The 14,858-nt window shown below is 61.0% G+C and overlaps 1 protein-coding gene across 2 annotated transcripts; it reads left to right on the top strand.

Annotated features, from left to right (window-relative positions):
* The first annotated feature begins 445 nt into the window (after positions 1-445).
* SLC45A4 (solute carrier family 45 member 4) lies at positions 446-14,858 on the top strand. 2 transcript variants are annotated; one of them, XM_049773873.1, is made up of 8 exons: positions 446-591; positions 3,170-3,782; positions 9,758-9,946; positions 10,576-10,755; positions 10,828-11,819; positions 11,936-12,035; positions 12,406-12,617; positions 13,527-14,858. In XM_049773873.1, exons 2-8 carry the CDS (start codon positions 3,545-3,547, stop codon positions 13,884-13,886), a joined length of 2,271 nt encoding a protein of 756 aa, XP_049629830.1. In that variant the 5' UTR covers positions 446-591; positions 3,170-3,544; the 3' UTR covers positions 13,887-14,858. The 2 variants fall into 2 exon arrangements, with proteins under 2 accessions (XP_049629830.1, XP_049629831.1); XM_049773874.1 differs by lacking the exon at positions 446-591 and having other exon boundaries at positions 3,079-3,782.

Genomic DNA, 14,858 nt, shown 5'->3' with positions numbered 1-14,858 from the left:
GTGGGGCACGGTCAGCTAGCTAGATGTTTATTTGCATAATTCTTTGGGGTTTTTTTGTTTTGTTTTGTTTTGTTTTTGGGCCACACCCGGCAGTGCTCAGGGGTCACTCCTGGCTGTCTGCTCAGAAATAGCTCCTGGCAGGCACGGGGGACCCTATGGGACACCGGGATTCGAACCAACCACCTTTGGTCCTGGATCGGCTGCTTGCAAGGCAAACGCCGATGTGCTATCTCTCCGTTATTTGCATAATTCTATGTCCATCCTCTCTCAGCTTCAGGCCCAGGAGAATCGCAGCTTAGATGAGACGCCTGTGTCCCTACAGCCCTGGGCCCCAGGGCCATCATAGGGTGGCCCAGGGGTCTGTCTCACCCATGCCAGGGGCTCTGAGAGACGGAGGGGTCTGGGATGTCCCCGTGCCATACCTCGGGAAGGACACCTCCTCACAGGAGCCATGTGCATACAGGCCAAGGGGCACAGTGCTAACTGTCTGGTTTCCTCGGTAGATGAGAGGGGCACCCCCCGTGTAGCGCGGCCGTGCCCAACTGGAGGAGGGACGTGGCTGTGTTCATGCCTGCAGGACTTGGATAACAGGTAAACGCACCCCAGCCTCACTGGTTCCCGACACCTCCACCCCTCAGAGTCTCTCGACATACATACTGGCTCCTGTTGTCTAGCCCGTGTAGCCCAACCTCACAATCCTTGGGGACTCCATGTGGCTGGGCAGAAGCTGCCAAGGGTGGGTCCAGTCAGACGAGAGGGTCTTTGGGGAGGGTGACTAGGGGAGGGTGATATGTCCTGTACGGGCGTTTCCCCCCAGCACCCCCCTCGCCACCTCCCACCCACAGCAGTTTCAGTACCTGGGGCCGGAGTGATAGCACAGCAGTAGGGCGTTTGCCTTGCATGCTGCCAACCCGACGGACCCAAGTTTGATTCCCGGCATCCCATATGGTCGCCCGAGCCTGCCAGGAACGATTTCTGAGCACAGAGCCAGGAGTAACCCCTGAGCACCGCTGGATGTGGCACAGAAACAATCAGAAAGCAGTGCTAATATCACTGATCCAGCTGGACAGACCCCTCCAGAGGAAGATATGGGGCAAGGGGGCAGGCAAGAGGCCTGACAGCACATTCCACCAGTCCTGTGCCCTTAAGCGACTACCTGCCACATGCTGTTCTCACTGTCTCTCCCAAGGCTACTGGCCCTTTAGAAGTGGGGGTGGCGGAGAGCAGCCACAGGGAGGGCAATCAATGCCCGAGTTTAGGGATTTCTGGGGGGTTGCACCTGAAGAAGGTGCCTGCTGCCTCCTCAGGCCAGGGCTTCTAACCAGACAGATGCGGGGGGCTTTGGCATCAGTGGCACCCCCAGAAGAACAATTTCTTCCCTCATCCCTCCCACACCAGGGCCCACATCCTGGCTTCTCCCAGGCTCCCTCACCTGCATCGCCACTTCTGCTGGTTGCTGCATGCTCACTTGTCAGAGGGAAGCCAAATGGGCGACTGGGCTGGGTGGTCCCAACCCTATCAGCTCCGGGCCTTGGATGGTCAGCCCAGAACAGCTTTTATCCTTTCTTGTTTTATTTTTGTTTTGGGGCCACACCAGCAGTGCTCATGGTTACTCCTGGCTCTGTGCTCAGAAATCACTCCTGGTAGGCTCGAGGGATTGTACAGGATGCTGGGGATCAAACCCAGGTTCCTGGGTCAGCCGTCTATAAGACAGATGCCCTCCCCGCTGTGCTATTACTCTGGCCCTTGCTCTTTTTCTTCAAAGACACACATGTCCCTGGTCCCGCATGGCCCTTTCTGGGCCATGACCATGTAGGAGGTTTGCAGTCCACCCCCACAGTGCCATGACAGCCCTGTCAGGGAGACCAGAAGTACTGCAGACCTCGTGCAGCAAGCTATTGCAGCAAGCTTTGGGGACCCTGGGCCCCTACCCCTGAGGCACCTTGATCCACCTGATTCACCTTGCTGTACCTTGAGCCTTGTTCAAGTGGGGTTGGCCCCACCTCTCAGCGGCCAGAAGGGACCCTCTGCTCTGGCAGACCCCGTCCCTTCCCCACCACTGCTGCCTCCAGCTCCCTCTCCACTGTCCAGGTGTTATGAGCGTGTGCTTATGCACACACACCTTTTTTTGTTTTGTTTTGTTTTGTTTTGTTTTTGAGCCACACCCGGCAGTGCTCAGGGGTTACTCCTGGCTGTCTGCTCAGAAATAGCTCCTGGCAGGCACGGGGGACCATATGGGACACCAGGATTCGAACCAACCACCTTTGGTCCTGGGTCGGCTGCTTGCAAGGCAAACGCCGCCGTGCTATCTCTCCGGGCCCACACACACACACCTTATTGTGTGCTGCACGCGAACACAGACCTGCACAAATGCCTGTGTACGCCCCCGTGCGAATGTACATCATGTCCACACAGCATGCCTGCCTGCGTGTATATACACCCGCACACAGGGGCTCCATTGCTGGCCCCATCAGAGCAGTGTCCAGGGGCTCCAGTCTGGCTCAGAGGATGATGGAAGCGGCTGCTGGGTCCCCAGCTGGACCTGGAGGTGACCCAGGGCCATTGTTAGTAGGGGGAGGCGGGAACTCCACCTGGGCTCCCGAATCACCACCACCACCCCCCATGGGGAGCCCACCAGTCTCCTGGCCTGTCTGGAGAGGAAGCAACATCTCCAGCCCTGGGGGTTCACTAGACACCTGGGACCACAGGCTGCCAGCACCCCCTGTGCTCCCCAGGGTGGTCCAGGACCTAGGAATGGGTGTGGCTTGGGGACAGGGTGGGACCCAAACTCACGCATGCCTCTGACTTTCTGTCTGGGTGCACCTAGGTGGGGCTTGTAGCCCAGCCATAATGGCCAGACCATGATGGGCCAGCCCTGAGGGAGGGAGTTCAAGGGCTTCCTTCTTCTCTGAGAGGGACCATGGCTGTATCCCCAGCATCATAGATCTCTCTGGCAATCAACAATACTTGCCTGCCCACCCCCCAGACCTCCCCTCTGCCCATGACCCCAGCAGGCTGAGGACAAGACGACTCATGTGGCCCCAAGCCGTCCCCTCTTGGGGGCCAAGCTCTGTTCCACCCACACTCTGAGCTGTCGGGCCCAGGAATAGAGGTTCAGACAGAGGGGTACTCGGTGGCTACCCCAGCTTCTTTTCTTCTTCTCTGGCAGACCCACCAGTCACTCGATGGGGAGCAGCCGTGGACCCCCTTTTGGTGTCACCTTCCCGCCCCTGTGTAGCCAGATCAGCTGTTTCAGAACCTGCTCAGTAGTCATGATGAAACTGGTATTAACTGAATGGCAGTTATGGATTTTTAACTCGGACGCGCAGTAAGCCGCGCCACATGCTGACAGCCCGACCCGGATCTTCCCGTTGTGCTGTGTGTGGGGGCCGCTGGCCAGAGGTACAGGCCGCTTGCAGGAGGCAGGGGAGAGTTACTTCACGGAGATACCCACAGAGCGCAGAGGAGCCGCCAGCCGTTCCACGCCTGTCTGGCCTGAGCGGCGGGAGCGTCCCCGGGCCCAGAAGCTTGTTAACGGAAAGGGATGAGAATGGCCCCGCAGAATGCTGACTCCACATCCCTGCCGGTACCTGAGCTGCCTACGGCCCTGCCCACCCTGCAGAAGCCTGGGGCTGCCGAGGCCCGAGAGGATGCCGCCAGCGAGGGATCCATCGACCGCATCCCCGTGCGGCTGTGGGTGATGCACGGGGCAGTGATGTTTGGCCGTGAGTTCTGCTATGCCATGGAGACGGCCTTGGTTACGCCCATCCTACTGCAGATCGGTGAGTGCCCACAGAGACAGGGTGAGCCAGCGGCTGCACGCATGTGGTCGGCATTCTGCCTTCTGCCCCATGGACACCAGGACGTTTTGGTCACTCACCCTTATATGCAGCTGGCAATTGTGAGTCTGAGTTGCTGTTGGATTTGGGGTGTCTCAGAGAAGGTTTCTGGGAATGCTAGCTGGCACGAGAAACTCTCCTGAGAACCTTCTGGGCACACTGAACACTGAGTACCGCTTTCCTGCCATCAGATTTGTTATAGGTTCCTAGCTCAGGAGAAAGCAGTGAGGGCCCAGGCTGCTCAGAAGTGTCCTTGGTGCTTAATTCCATATGTATTATGGACAAGATGGTTAAGAAGGACTCACTGGGAGAGAGCACTGCTGTGGTGGAGGGCATGGCAGTAGCTGTGGGCATGGCCAGGCTGTACCTTGAGCTTGCTGAGATGCTTAAGGCTTCTTTACTCAGGGGACAGAGCCCCAATCCAGGGGGAGGGTGGTCTTTGAGGCCCTCTATGCTGGATGTCCAGGATGCTTGTTGGATTGCAACCCAGTGGCTCTGGTTCCCTACACCCTGCACCCTCCATACCTGTAGTACCCCTGCACCTTATAGCCTGGGTCCCACCTGCACACACATGCCTCTGGTGGCTGTTCCCAGTACTTGTTTCTGGGCACTGAGGGCTTGTTCCTCACTAGGATCTCGGGGACCGTTCACACTCAGATCTCAGGGCCTGCTCACACTAATTTGCCAGTCTGTTCACATTCAGATCTTAGGGTCTGTCCACATTAGGATTTCAGGTGCAGATTCTGCCGCATTTACGATTGTCTCACTGTCTGAACCCAGTGCAGTCTAGCATTCCTGCCAGGTCCTGCTGCCCCTCCACTCACATTCCATGGGCCCTGCTGTGTGTTGGACTCAGGCCTGGCCACCCTGGCCCCTTACCCCCCACTAGTCCCTTCCAACACGCCATGCTCCGAAGACTGGGCTTCCTCACGTTCTTGGAGACACCGATGTTGAGACTCCGAGCCCACTTCCTGTGCCCCAGTGGTGGTGAGGGGGCAGCGCAGACTGGCTAGGGGAAGCCAAGGGTATGTTTTATGGATTCTGGGTCAGTTTGGGGTTCATGGGACCCTGATGCCTGGGCGGCCCCCTGCTACCCCCTGTACACTCTTCACAGGGCCACATGGCCCCAGCAGGAGTCCGAGTGCAGGTGCCTCGAGCATGGCCCACAGCGAACCTTACACCCACCACAGGCCCATCAGCTCCCAGCACCCGCCATCTGTCACAGGTCCTGCTCAGAGGAGCTACGGCCTAGCCTCAGCTAAGCCCTGTAAGCCCATGTGCCCGGCTGGAACCTCAGGGTGCCCAGGCCTGGTCTGGACACTTCTGTCTCTCCTGGAACCCTCCTCCTGTGAGGATCCCCAAGTTTTCCTCTCCTCCCTTCGTCCCAACCCCCTCCTCCCCTCCTCCCACTGTCCACTCCTTCCTATCCCTCCTTCCTCTTCTCCCTTCCTCTTTCTCCCCTCCTGTTCCCCTGCACCCTTCCTCCCTGCCCCTCCTCCTCTCTTCCTCTTTCTTCTCTCCTCCCCTCTCGTCTCCTTGTCTTCCCCTCCTCCTCTTGCCTTCCTCCTTCGCCTTCTCCTCCTCCTCCTCTGCCTCTCCCTCTTCCTTCCCCCTATGCAGAAGCAGAGCCCACACCAGTGGCAATCTCGGAGACCAGCGAAGGCATTGCTCAGATCTCAGCCCTGGGGTGGGGGAGTGAGCAGGGGGGCCAGAGCCTTGAACCCCACAGGGACTGCATGAATGGAGGGGCTGTGGCTGTGGTCACTGCTGGGTGGCTAGAGGAGGGCCCCAGGTCCTCACAAAGCCAGGATTTGGGAAACTTCCCCCCACCTACTGTGTGGTGCCCTTGCCCACCCTCCCTACTCCTTCCCCAAAGTGCCTCCCGCATCTGAGGGGGCACCATGTGGAGGGAGGGCCCTCCCGGGTCACGCCCCCAGAAGCTGGGCTGGGCTGGAAAGGTGTGTCCCTCCTCCACGTGCATGCCCCACTTCCTGTAGGGACCCAGGTAGAAGGGGCTGCTGGGAGGTCACGCCAGCCCTGTTCCTTCCCTCAAGCTCTGGGTGCACAACGGGGGTGTGGGAGTGCCGGGCGGGGGGCAGATGGGGGGCTGTATAGGGGCCTATAGCATGGATAGGGGTGTATGGAATACACAGGGGTGTGTACAGAATATTGTTTGTATGGGATGTGTGTCTGGCAGTATCGGTGTGGGTTATGTGATGATGGGGTGTGTGTGTGCGGTGTCTGGAGTGGGTTATATGGAGTGGATTGTGTGGTGGGATGCATGTGTGTGTGCGGTGTAGAGTGGGGTGTGACGGGACCCGTGAATGAGTGATGTGGACAAGGAGTGTATGCGGGGGTGTGGGGTTGCCCTGCCCGCTCCAGACTTGTTTCCCTTGGGAAGCAGCCCAGGCCCTGGTGCCCAGCATTGTTTTCTGAGGTGCCCGGAAGCTCCCCTGGAAGGAACCCCACTGAGCCGCCTGTGAGTGATGGATCACGGCGGCTCTGGACCTGCAGCTGGGCTGGGCTCAAGCCTGGGGTGTCAGATAGCCATGGGGCCCTCCAGGTGGGGGGACGGAGCCTCATGCTCTGGGCCTTGCACTGACGACTGATGTGAGCATCCCCCGCTCCTGCCTCGGGCATCACAGCCCAGCTCTGCCCAGTTCTGCACCTCAGCCACACTCAGAGACCCCGGAGATAGCACTCAGAGACAGCACTTCAGACACAGGGTCTGTGGCTGTACATGTGACTGTTTGTGGGTCATCCCGGGGCTGCAGCAGGTCAAAGGGAGGACCCTGATGCGAGTGTCACTTTGCAGATGTTGGGGGCTATGACCAGAGAAGGGGTGACAGCAGCTGGGGGCATCCTCAGAGGCTGGGAGAATCACAGTGGCCTTGCTCGCCATTCCACCTGGAGACGCTCCTAGCAGGCCACCATGGGCTCCCACATGCCCGGTGACCGGGGCTGAGCCTCGAAGACCTTGAGTGGCAGTGTGGGAGCAAGCCCGGGCCAGGCCACCCTTGATCCCAACCTGGCTTCAGACTCGCTGGCCCACCCTGCGTGTGGTCTGTGGTCCCCAGGGCTAACCCCACACCCCTGATCTTACACTGCCCTGTGTGTCTGCCTGCCCTGTCTTAACAGGAGTCCCCTAGGGTGCGCCCTGTGTGTCTGCCTCCCTTGTCTTAACAGGAGTCCCCCAGGGCGCAGGTTCTAGAATGTTCCCTGCAGGGGCCAGAGTGATAGCCCAGCATATGGCTTGCATGTGGCCAACCTGGGATGGACCGGGTTTGATCCCTGGCATCCTGTATGGTTTCCCAAACCTGCCAGGAACAATTTCTAAGTACAGAGCTAGGAGAAAGTGACCCCACACCACAGGTGTGGCCCAAAATCCAAAAAGGAAGAAATGTTCCCTGCAGCTCCATGCCCCAGGTACCCGCTCTTGGTGCCAGCCTCCTGACGTGCTGCAGCCCCTGCCTGCATGTCCCCTCCCCCCCCGAGGCTGCAGATGGAGGCTCTAGTTCTCGTGGGAGAGTCTGGGTGAGCCTGTGGACGGGCTCTGCCTGCCGAGAGAATGCGGGAGCCAGTTCCTGTTACGGCTTTTGTCCTGCTGGGGCAGCTTCCCGGGACACGGGGCTGGGCAGGGCCTCCCCCTCCCCCTCCCCGGCGTGTCAAGACCACAGGCTCGTCACCTCGCACAGCCGCCGCCGCCGTGACACCGGGGCATTTCCTGTGACGGCGGCGCCGGCCAGCTCCCACCATTGTTGTGCGTCTCATGCCTGGAAGAAAACAAGCCACGTTTATGGCTGGGAAACCCGTGGTCCGCGTGTCCCAGCGAGGGGCAGGTCGGGAGCTCTGGGCCTGCGGGGCTATGTGGAGGCATGAGGGGACACAGCCCAGCTTCGTCCCCTGCCCTCCACGTTCTCCCACTGGCCGGCTCAGGTGGCCACATGGGGCCACGGTAGCAGCCAGTGTGAGCACAGATCTGGGAGCTGGGTGTATAGTTGCCACACGCCCCCTGTCGTGGCCTCATTGTTCCCTTGGGGTGGCCTCGGTGTCAAGGGGACCAGAGAGGGCAGGGAAAACTGCAGGTGGGCAGAGTGGGAGACACAGAGGAGCACCAAGCCCAGCCCAGGGCGGGAGCGAGTAGCTCTTGGACCTGGGCTCTAGCCCCTGGAATGCTGGGGGATGGAGGAAGGCGTAGTGTCAGAGGTGCAAGCACAGCCCGGAACAGCCCAGTCCCCTCACAGGGGCCCAGAAGTTCCCGAGCTGTCACAGAATCTAGGAACACTCTCTCCCTGTGTCCTGAGTGTCCGAGCTCACAGGAAGCCCCTGCTCTTTGCAGGCGGCACCAGGGGGAACCCACGGCCCGTGGCCCCAGCTTCACTCGACTGCTTGGAAGTGGCTGTTCCAGTGTGCAGACCAAGGGGCACATCTCTGAAGCCTGCTCCTGGCTCACACCCTTGTGGAAGAGGCGACCAGATTGCTGGGGGCGGATAGTCAGAGACCCCTGCCTGCAGGGCTCTTTGCGTGCTTGCTGTGTCCCAGACAGGCAGCACCTGGGGTGTGAGCAGGCGAGCGCTTGCAGGCCCCTCATGTCTTCTTCCGTCCAGTCTGGGATCAGCCCAACTGACCTGGGACCCCTAGGAAACCAGTCTCTGCAGTACACTTGGGCCACCCCCGGGTACAGAGATTTACCCCCATGGGACCCCTCAGTCCTGCAGGATCCCGGCGGGAAGGCAAGGGACGTGTGCACATCTGTATGTGTGTGCTTGCGTGTACATGCTTGAGCACATGTGTTTGTGTACATGTACATGAGCTTGAACACGGGAGCTCTGATGAGCTGCATGTCACATCTCGTTAATGAGGTGGCAGGCGACCCGACGTAGACCTTGCTTTGGGGGGTTCCCCTGAAGGTTCATCTTCCTTTTGGATCCGGGTCTTGGGGACGTGGGTGCTGCCGTGTGGGGCCACGCCGTGGCCTGCAGGTGGGGTGGGGCAGCGGATGAGGAACTGGGGGGCAGCTGCACCCCGGAGCTCACTCAGCAGCTCTTGCTTCCTCTCTGCTGATGGCAGGCGGCTGGGAGCAGAGGTCAGCGTTGTCCAGTCCTGCTTGTTTGTCTCGGCACCCGGCCTCAGCACCACACTCAGTGCCCGGTGCCGTAGCCACAGTGCTGTGCCAGCCACGCTGCTGAGTTGCCAGCGCACCGTAGAGCCTGAAAGTGCACTTGGCATGGGAAAGGAGTGAAGCACGGGCTGAGTCTGCTTGTGGGAGCTGCCGCAAGCCAGCCGTAGCGAGCACGGAGGGATGGACAGGCTTGTGTTGCTGTGCCCCCCTCGGCTCTGCCACCTCTGGGTCCCTTTGGCTGTGGTGTCCCAGCCTCCCCGGCACTTGGGGCAGCTAGGCAGCCCAGGGTTCCTGAGGGCCGTGACTTCCTGGGAAGTGGAGCTGGCAGCTCGGTGCCTGGGCCTAGCAAAATGGGTGCGCCGGCCTCTGGGCAGCTGGACAGCTGAGACCTCCTGTGTGGGTCTCCTGAGAGGCTGCACCTACCCTCCATGGTGCTAGCCGTAGTGTCAGCTGATTTGAGAGTCTGGACGGCAGCTCCTCGTGTCCACAGAGTTGTGTGGGCCTGCCCATGCCTGGCCATGCTCATGTCTCATGTCTGCAGTTGCCTACCTCTGCATGCATGTGTCCATGTCTGTGTATCTGTGTTTGTATGTGCCTGTGTCTGTGAGTCAGCGTGTGCTCAGCATGTGAGTCTGTATGCCAATGTGCCCATATCTGCATGTATGTATCTGTATGTCTGCATGCTTGTGTCTGTTCATGTGTCCCTATATGTATGTGTGCCTGCGTCCAAGTGTTCCCTTGCCTGTGTGCGTCTGTGTGCGTCTGCGCCATGCCTCCTGACACCGTTTCCCCGCAGGCCTCCCGGAGCAGTACTACAGCCTCACATGGTTCCTGAGCCCCATCCTTGGCCTCATCTTCACGCCCCTCATCGGCTCCGCCAGTGACCGCTGCACCCTGCGCTGGGGCCGCCGGCGCCCCTTCATCCTGGCCCTGTGCGTGGGGGTGCTGTTCGGGGTGGCCCTCTTCCTCAATGGCTCCGCCATCGGTGAGTAGCCCCACAGTCTGCCCTCGGAGCTTGATGGCACCTTGCCAAGCCTGGGCTGCCCCGTGGGAACAGTGCAGGAACCTGGTCGCAGGGAAACGCTTCCTGTTGTGCCGGCCTTCCTGCCTGTCCTCCGCGTCCTGTCCCGCTCCTTACCCGCGGCACCGGGGCCGCAGGTTTCTCACGTTTGTTTTGTGCTCGGGGTGTTGTTGACCAGGCAGTTCTCAGGGGACACGTGAGCTTGCCCTGGCGGTGCCCCTCGGCATGCCTGGGAACAAAGCCTCGTGTGCTGCCACCTCCCCACGGCAGCCACCCCCAGCCCTGACTCCTGCAGGCACAGCATGCGGCTTTGGGCCATTGCCCCCGCCCACCCCCTGGCCTGTGAGCTGACATGGCTTGGTCCCAATTAAGCCCAGTGGTGGACCCTTCAGGAAACCCCTGGTCCCCGAGCAGATGAGCACAGGTAACGTGCTATTTGCGGCTCCCCATCAGCTGCCCCCATTTGGTTGACTCATGCCCTCCTGGACAAAGGCTGCAAGTGGGGCCTCCTGGCTCTCAGGGTGCTGGTGAGCACAGTGGGCAGAGCAGTGGCCAGCTCAGGCATTGCCGCTGACCCTCCTCCGTCTCTCCAGGCCTGGCGCTTGGTGACGTCCCCAACCGGCAGCCCATCGGCATCGTCCTCACGGTGCTGGGTGTGGTGGTCCTGGACTTCAGCGCCGACGCCACCGAGGGGCCCATCCGTGCATACCTGCTGGACGTGGTGGACAGTGAGGAGCAGGACATGGCACTCAACATCCACGCCTTCTCAGCCGGTAAGCCCATGCCCCTGCACCCCTGGCTCTCTGGCTTCTCCCCCACCCGCTAACCCCTACCTCCCCCTTCAGGCCTCGGAGGAGCCATCGGCTATGTGCTGGGCGGCCTGGACTGGACCCAGACCTTCCTGGGCGCCTGGTTCCGGACGCAGAACCAAGTGCTCTTCTTCTTTGCGGCCATCGTGTTCTCAGTGTCAGTGACGCTGCACCTGCTGAGCATCGAAGAGGAGCAGTACAGCCCCCCGCAGGAGCGCCGCGCTGAGCCCGCGGGTCCCGCCCCTGGCCGCCTGCCTGTGCCCTTCCCCGACGAGGTGCAGTCTGAGCACGAGCTAGTCCTGGACTTCCCGGACATGGACATGGTGCGCAGCAAGAGCGACTCGGTGCTGCACGTCCCCGACACGGCGTTGGCGCTGGAGCCTGAGCCTCTGTTTCTCCACGGCATCGAGCCATCCATCTTCCACGACGCCTCCTGCCCCAGCACTCCCCACAGTGCTGGCCGTGATCGGGAGCTCCGCTGGCCAGCCCTGTCTGGGGCCGGGGCCGAGGAGGACGAGACGCTGCTGGACAACCAGATGGAAGGTGCCAAGGTGCCCAATGGGGGTGGCACCCAGCCACGGGACGGCTACGCGCACATCGACACCAGGCCCATGGCTGCACCGGGCTCCATGCGGCGGCGGCGGCATGTGTTTCGCCGGCAGGCGTCCAGCACCTTCTCCTACTACGGCAAGATCAGCTCGCACCGCTACCGCTACCGGCGGGCCAACGCTGTGGTTCTCATCAAGCCCTCTCGCAGCATGAGCGACCTCTACGACCTGCAGGCCCGCCAGCGCCAGCGCTGCCGCCACCGCCACCAGAGCGGGGCCACCACGTCCAGCGGGGACACGGAGAGCGAGGAGGGTGAGGGCGAGACCACCGTGCAGCTGCTGTGGCTGTCGATGCTGAAGATGCCGCGCGAGCTGACGCGCCTGTGCCTCTGCCACCTGCTCACCTGGTTCTCCGTCATTGCCGAGGCCGTGTTCTACACCGACTTCATGGGCCAGGTCATCTTCACGGGGGACCCTAAGGTGAGCTCGCTGGCGCCTGGGGCAGGGAGTGGGCTGGGGAGCCTCTGAAAACTCCTCTCTCCGGGGAGGCGGGGTGGTCCTGGCATCCCCTGACCACCACCCCCCTTTTGGCACAGGCGCCTTCCAACTCCACCGCCTGGCAAGCCTACAACGATGGGGTCAAGATGGGCTGCTGGGGCCTGGTCATCTATGCAGCCACTGGCGCCATCTGCTCGGGTAAGTGATAGGGAAGGGACAGATGCCAGGGGCTCCTGTGCCACCCCCAGTCGAACCAGGTAGCCAGGCATGGACCTGACAGACCTGAGCCCCGTGGGCAGGGGTCTTACGGAGTTCAGCCAGGAAGATGAATACGTGTATAATGGGGGCCGGAACTTGGCCCTCTATCCCTGGCATATCCAGGAGGGCTCCAGGGAAAACCATCCTCCCTGGGCAGGACTGGCCCAGGGCCATGGAAGGAGACACTGTGCTCGGTGCTGTGCCCGGGAGGCAGGAGCTTACCCACTAGGAGGACCAGCCAGTGAGGTGGCGGGCTAGTGGCAGCGTCTTGGGTGCACTCACCGTCCTGTCCCCCTACTCCGTTCCCCAGCTCTGCTGCAGAAGTACCTGGACAACTATGACTTGAGCATCCGGGTCATCTATGTGCTGGGCACTCTGGGCTTCTCCATTGGCACAGCCATCATGGCCATTTTCCCCAATGTCTACGTGGCCATGGTCATGATCAGCACCATGGGCATCGTGTCCATGAGCATCTCCTACTGCCCCTACGCTCTCTTGGGCCAGTACCATGACATCAAGGAGGTACGTACAGGGGAGCAGGGAAGACTGAAGGCCCCGAGGGTGACAAGGCCGCCTGTTGACTGCTCATCTCGGCCCCTGGCACAGGCTCCCTGGCCACTGCCCCGAGCCACAGCCCACCCAGCCCGGCCCTGAGCTCGCTCATGTGTCCCTGAGGAGGCTGCAAGGAGCTGCCAGGCCTGCCAAGGTCCCCGGATGGACGCAGCTAGGGGCTTCCAGACTCGGGTCTGCATGTGCCCATGTGCCAGTGTGTGTGTCTGAGACCTCTTTCCCACTTGCCACCATGGCAGCTGTGTTCACCGCACCCTGGCTGGCAGATGCCAGGATGCCTGACTGGGACCCTCCCCAGAGTTCCCTCCAGGCCCCCACATTTCTGTCACCATTCACCTGCCAAGGTGATTGGCAGGTTGGTGAAATTAGAAGGTTCCAGTGCATGGCCTGTGCCAGGAGCCTTCTGAGCAGCGGTGCTGGGACTCTGCTCCCAGCCTGGTTCACGCCCAGCATATTTGGGGAGTGTGTCTACCCTCGGGGGTGTGGAGGGGTGGAGCCCAGTGGGAGGTGGGGCCCAAGGGGCGGGGTGCCGAGGAGGCATGGCTCAATGAGCGGTGGGTTTCTGTATGGATGGGGGTGCACAGTAGGAGCCAGGTATGGAGGGTGGGGCCCAGTGAAAGGCTTAGTTCTATATGGAGGAAATGCATGGCCCAAGGAGACTTGGCTCTGTATGGGAGCATGGTCCACTGAGAGATGTAGCTTCACATGGGGTATGTCCCAACAGGGTTGGTTGGTGCCAGCATGGAGGTGGCTAGGGGCAAGGATATGGGAGGTGTAGTGCATAGGGACCCAGCAGAGGGGTGCCCTGGTGGGAGGAGCTCCATGGGGTGCCTTCCTTACGCTTTTCTCTCCCTCCTGCAGTACGTTCACCACAGCCCCGGAAACTCTAAGCGTGGTTTCGGCATCGACTGTGCCATCCTTTCGTGCCAGGTCTACATTTCGCAGATCCTGGTGGCCTCCGCCCTCGGGGGTGTGGTGGACGCCGTGGGGACCGTGTGTGTCATCCCTGTGGTGGCCTCTGTGGGCTCCTTCCTGGGCTTCCTGACAGCCACGTTCCTGGTGATCTACCCTGACGTATCAGAGGACACCAAGGACGAGCAGAAAGGCCTCTCGGCGCTGGCGGTTGGCGAGGGCAGTGGCGAGAAGCCCATGGTGCTGCGGTTGGCGGGGAAGGCGGGTGCGCCCCGGGCCGGGCTGGTGGAGACAGAGTCCATGGTGTGAACGGCCTGGCCCGGGCAGTGGCGGCGGATTGCAGCGACAGCAAGAAATTACACACTAATTCCTTTTTCCGCAATTCAAATAATCATTTGGATTTTTTGTTCGTTTGGTTGTTTTTTTTTTGGAGAAAGAGCTTCTCATTTCGGGCGCCTCTTATTAGCAGGCTTCATTCTGCATGTTTCTGAATTGTTAGGCCTGATGTGCACTGGAGGCCACGGAGCAGAGCCATGAGTCTGCCTGCCTCCTGCAACTGGGTTTCGAACTGAGCTCGCCCGCTGCCCCTTGGGGCTCCCTCTCTGTATCCCGCAGGACGTGCTCTGGGCCATTTCTCCGAGACGTGTGACTGGCTCGCTGCATGTTCTGGGTTGTCGGCTGCAGAGGACATTTTCTTGACTATTTTATAGATTTGCTTCCGGACCCATGTCCTGTCCTCCTCGGCCGGCGTGAGACCCGTGGTCACACCTGCGCCAGGGGAGGCAGGGTGTGGAGCAGGGTAGCTTTGGGGGCTGGCTCCACCAGCCCTCCAGAGGGGCCCAAGGCTTGCAAATGGCTGATTCTCTCTTTGCACTTTGACCTTCCAACACCCGTGGGGGCCTCAGGAGAGCGGTGCCCCCTGTCCTGCCACCAGGCCTACCTCGGAGCCCCCGCTGGCACCCCCTAAACGCATCTGACCTCTCTCCTGCCCACCCGCTGGACACTGGAGCACAGCGGGGGCGGCCGGGGGCGCCGAGAACCGCCGCCCCCACGCCACGCACTGTCCCACCCACTGCCCCGCACCCACTCCCGGACCCTGTCTCCATTGGGCCCCCGACACAGGGAGCCCCAGGGGCCACCCTGCCGTGGGGTCGGTGCCTTCGTGGGGGCCCCGAGGGCGGAGAATCATGCTGCAGTGTGACCGTTCCGAGCAAATGTACAGACACGAATATATATTTCGGGATGAAACCAACTGTTTTTAAATAAATTACTTGAATTTTC

The sequence above is a fragment of the Suncus etruscus genome, chromosome 5, assembly GCF_024139225.1.
Source record: "Suncus etruscus isolate mSunEtr1 chromosome 5, mSunEtr1.pri.cur, whole genome shotgun sequence".
Taxonomy (NCBI): domain Eukaryota; kingdom Metazoa; phylum Chordata; class Mammalia; order Eulipotyphla; family Soricidae; genus Suncus; species Suncus etruscus.
Note: the sequence above shows the minus strand (reverse complement) of the source record. Positions and strands in the feature narration are given on the sequence as shown.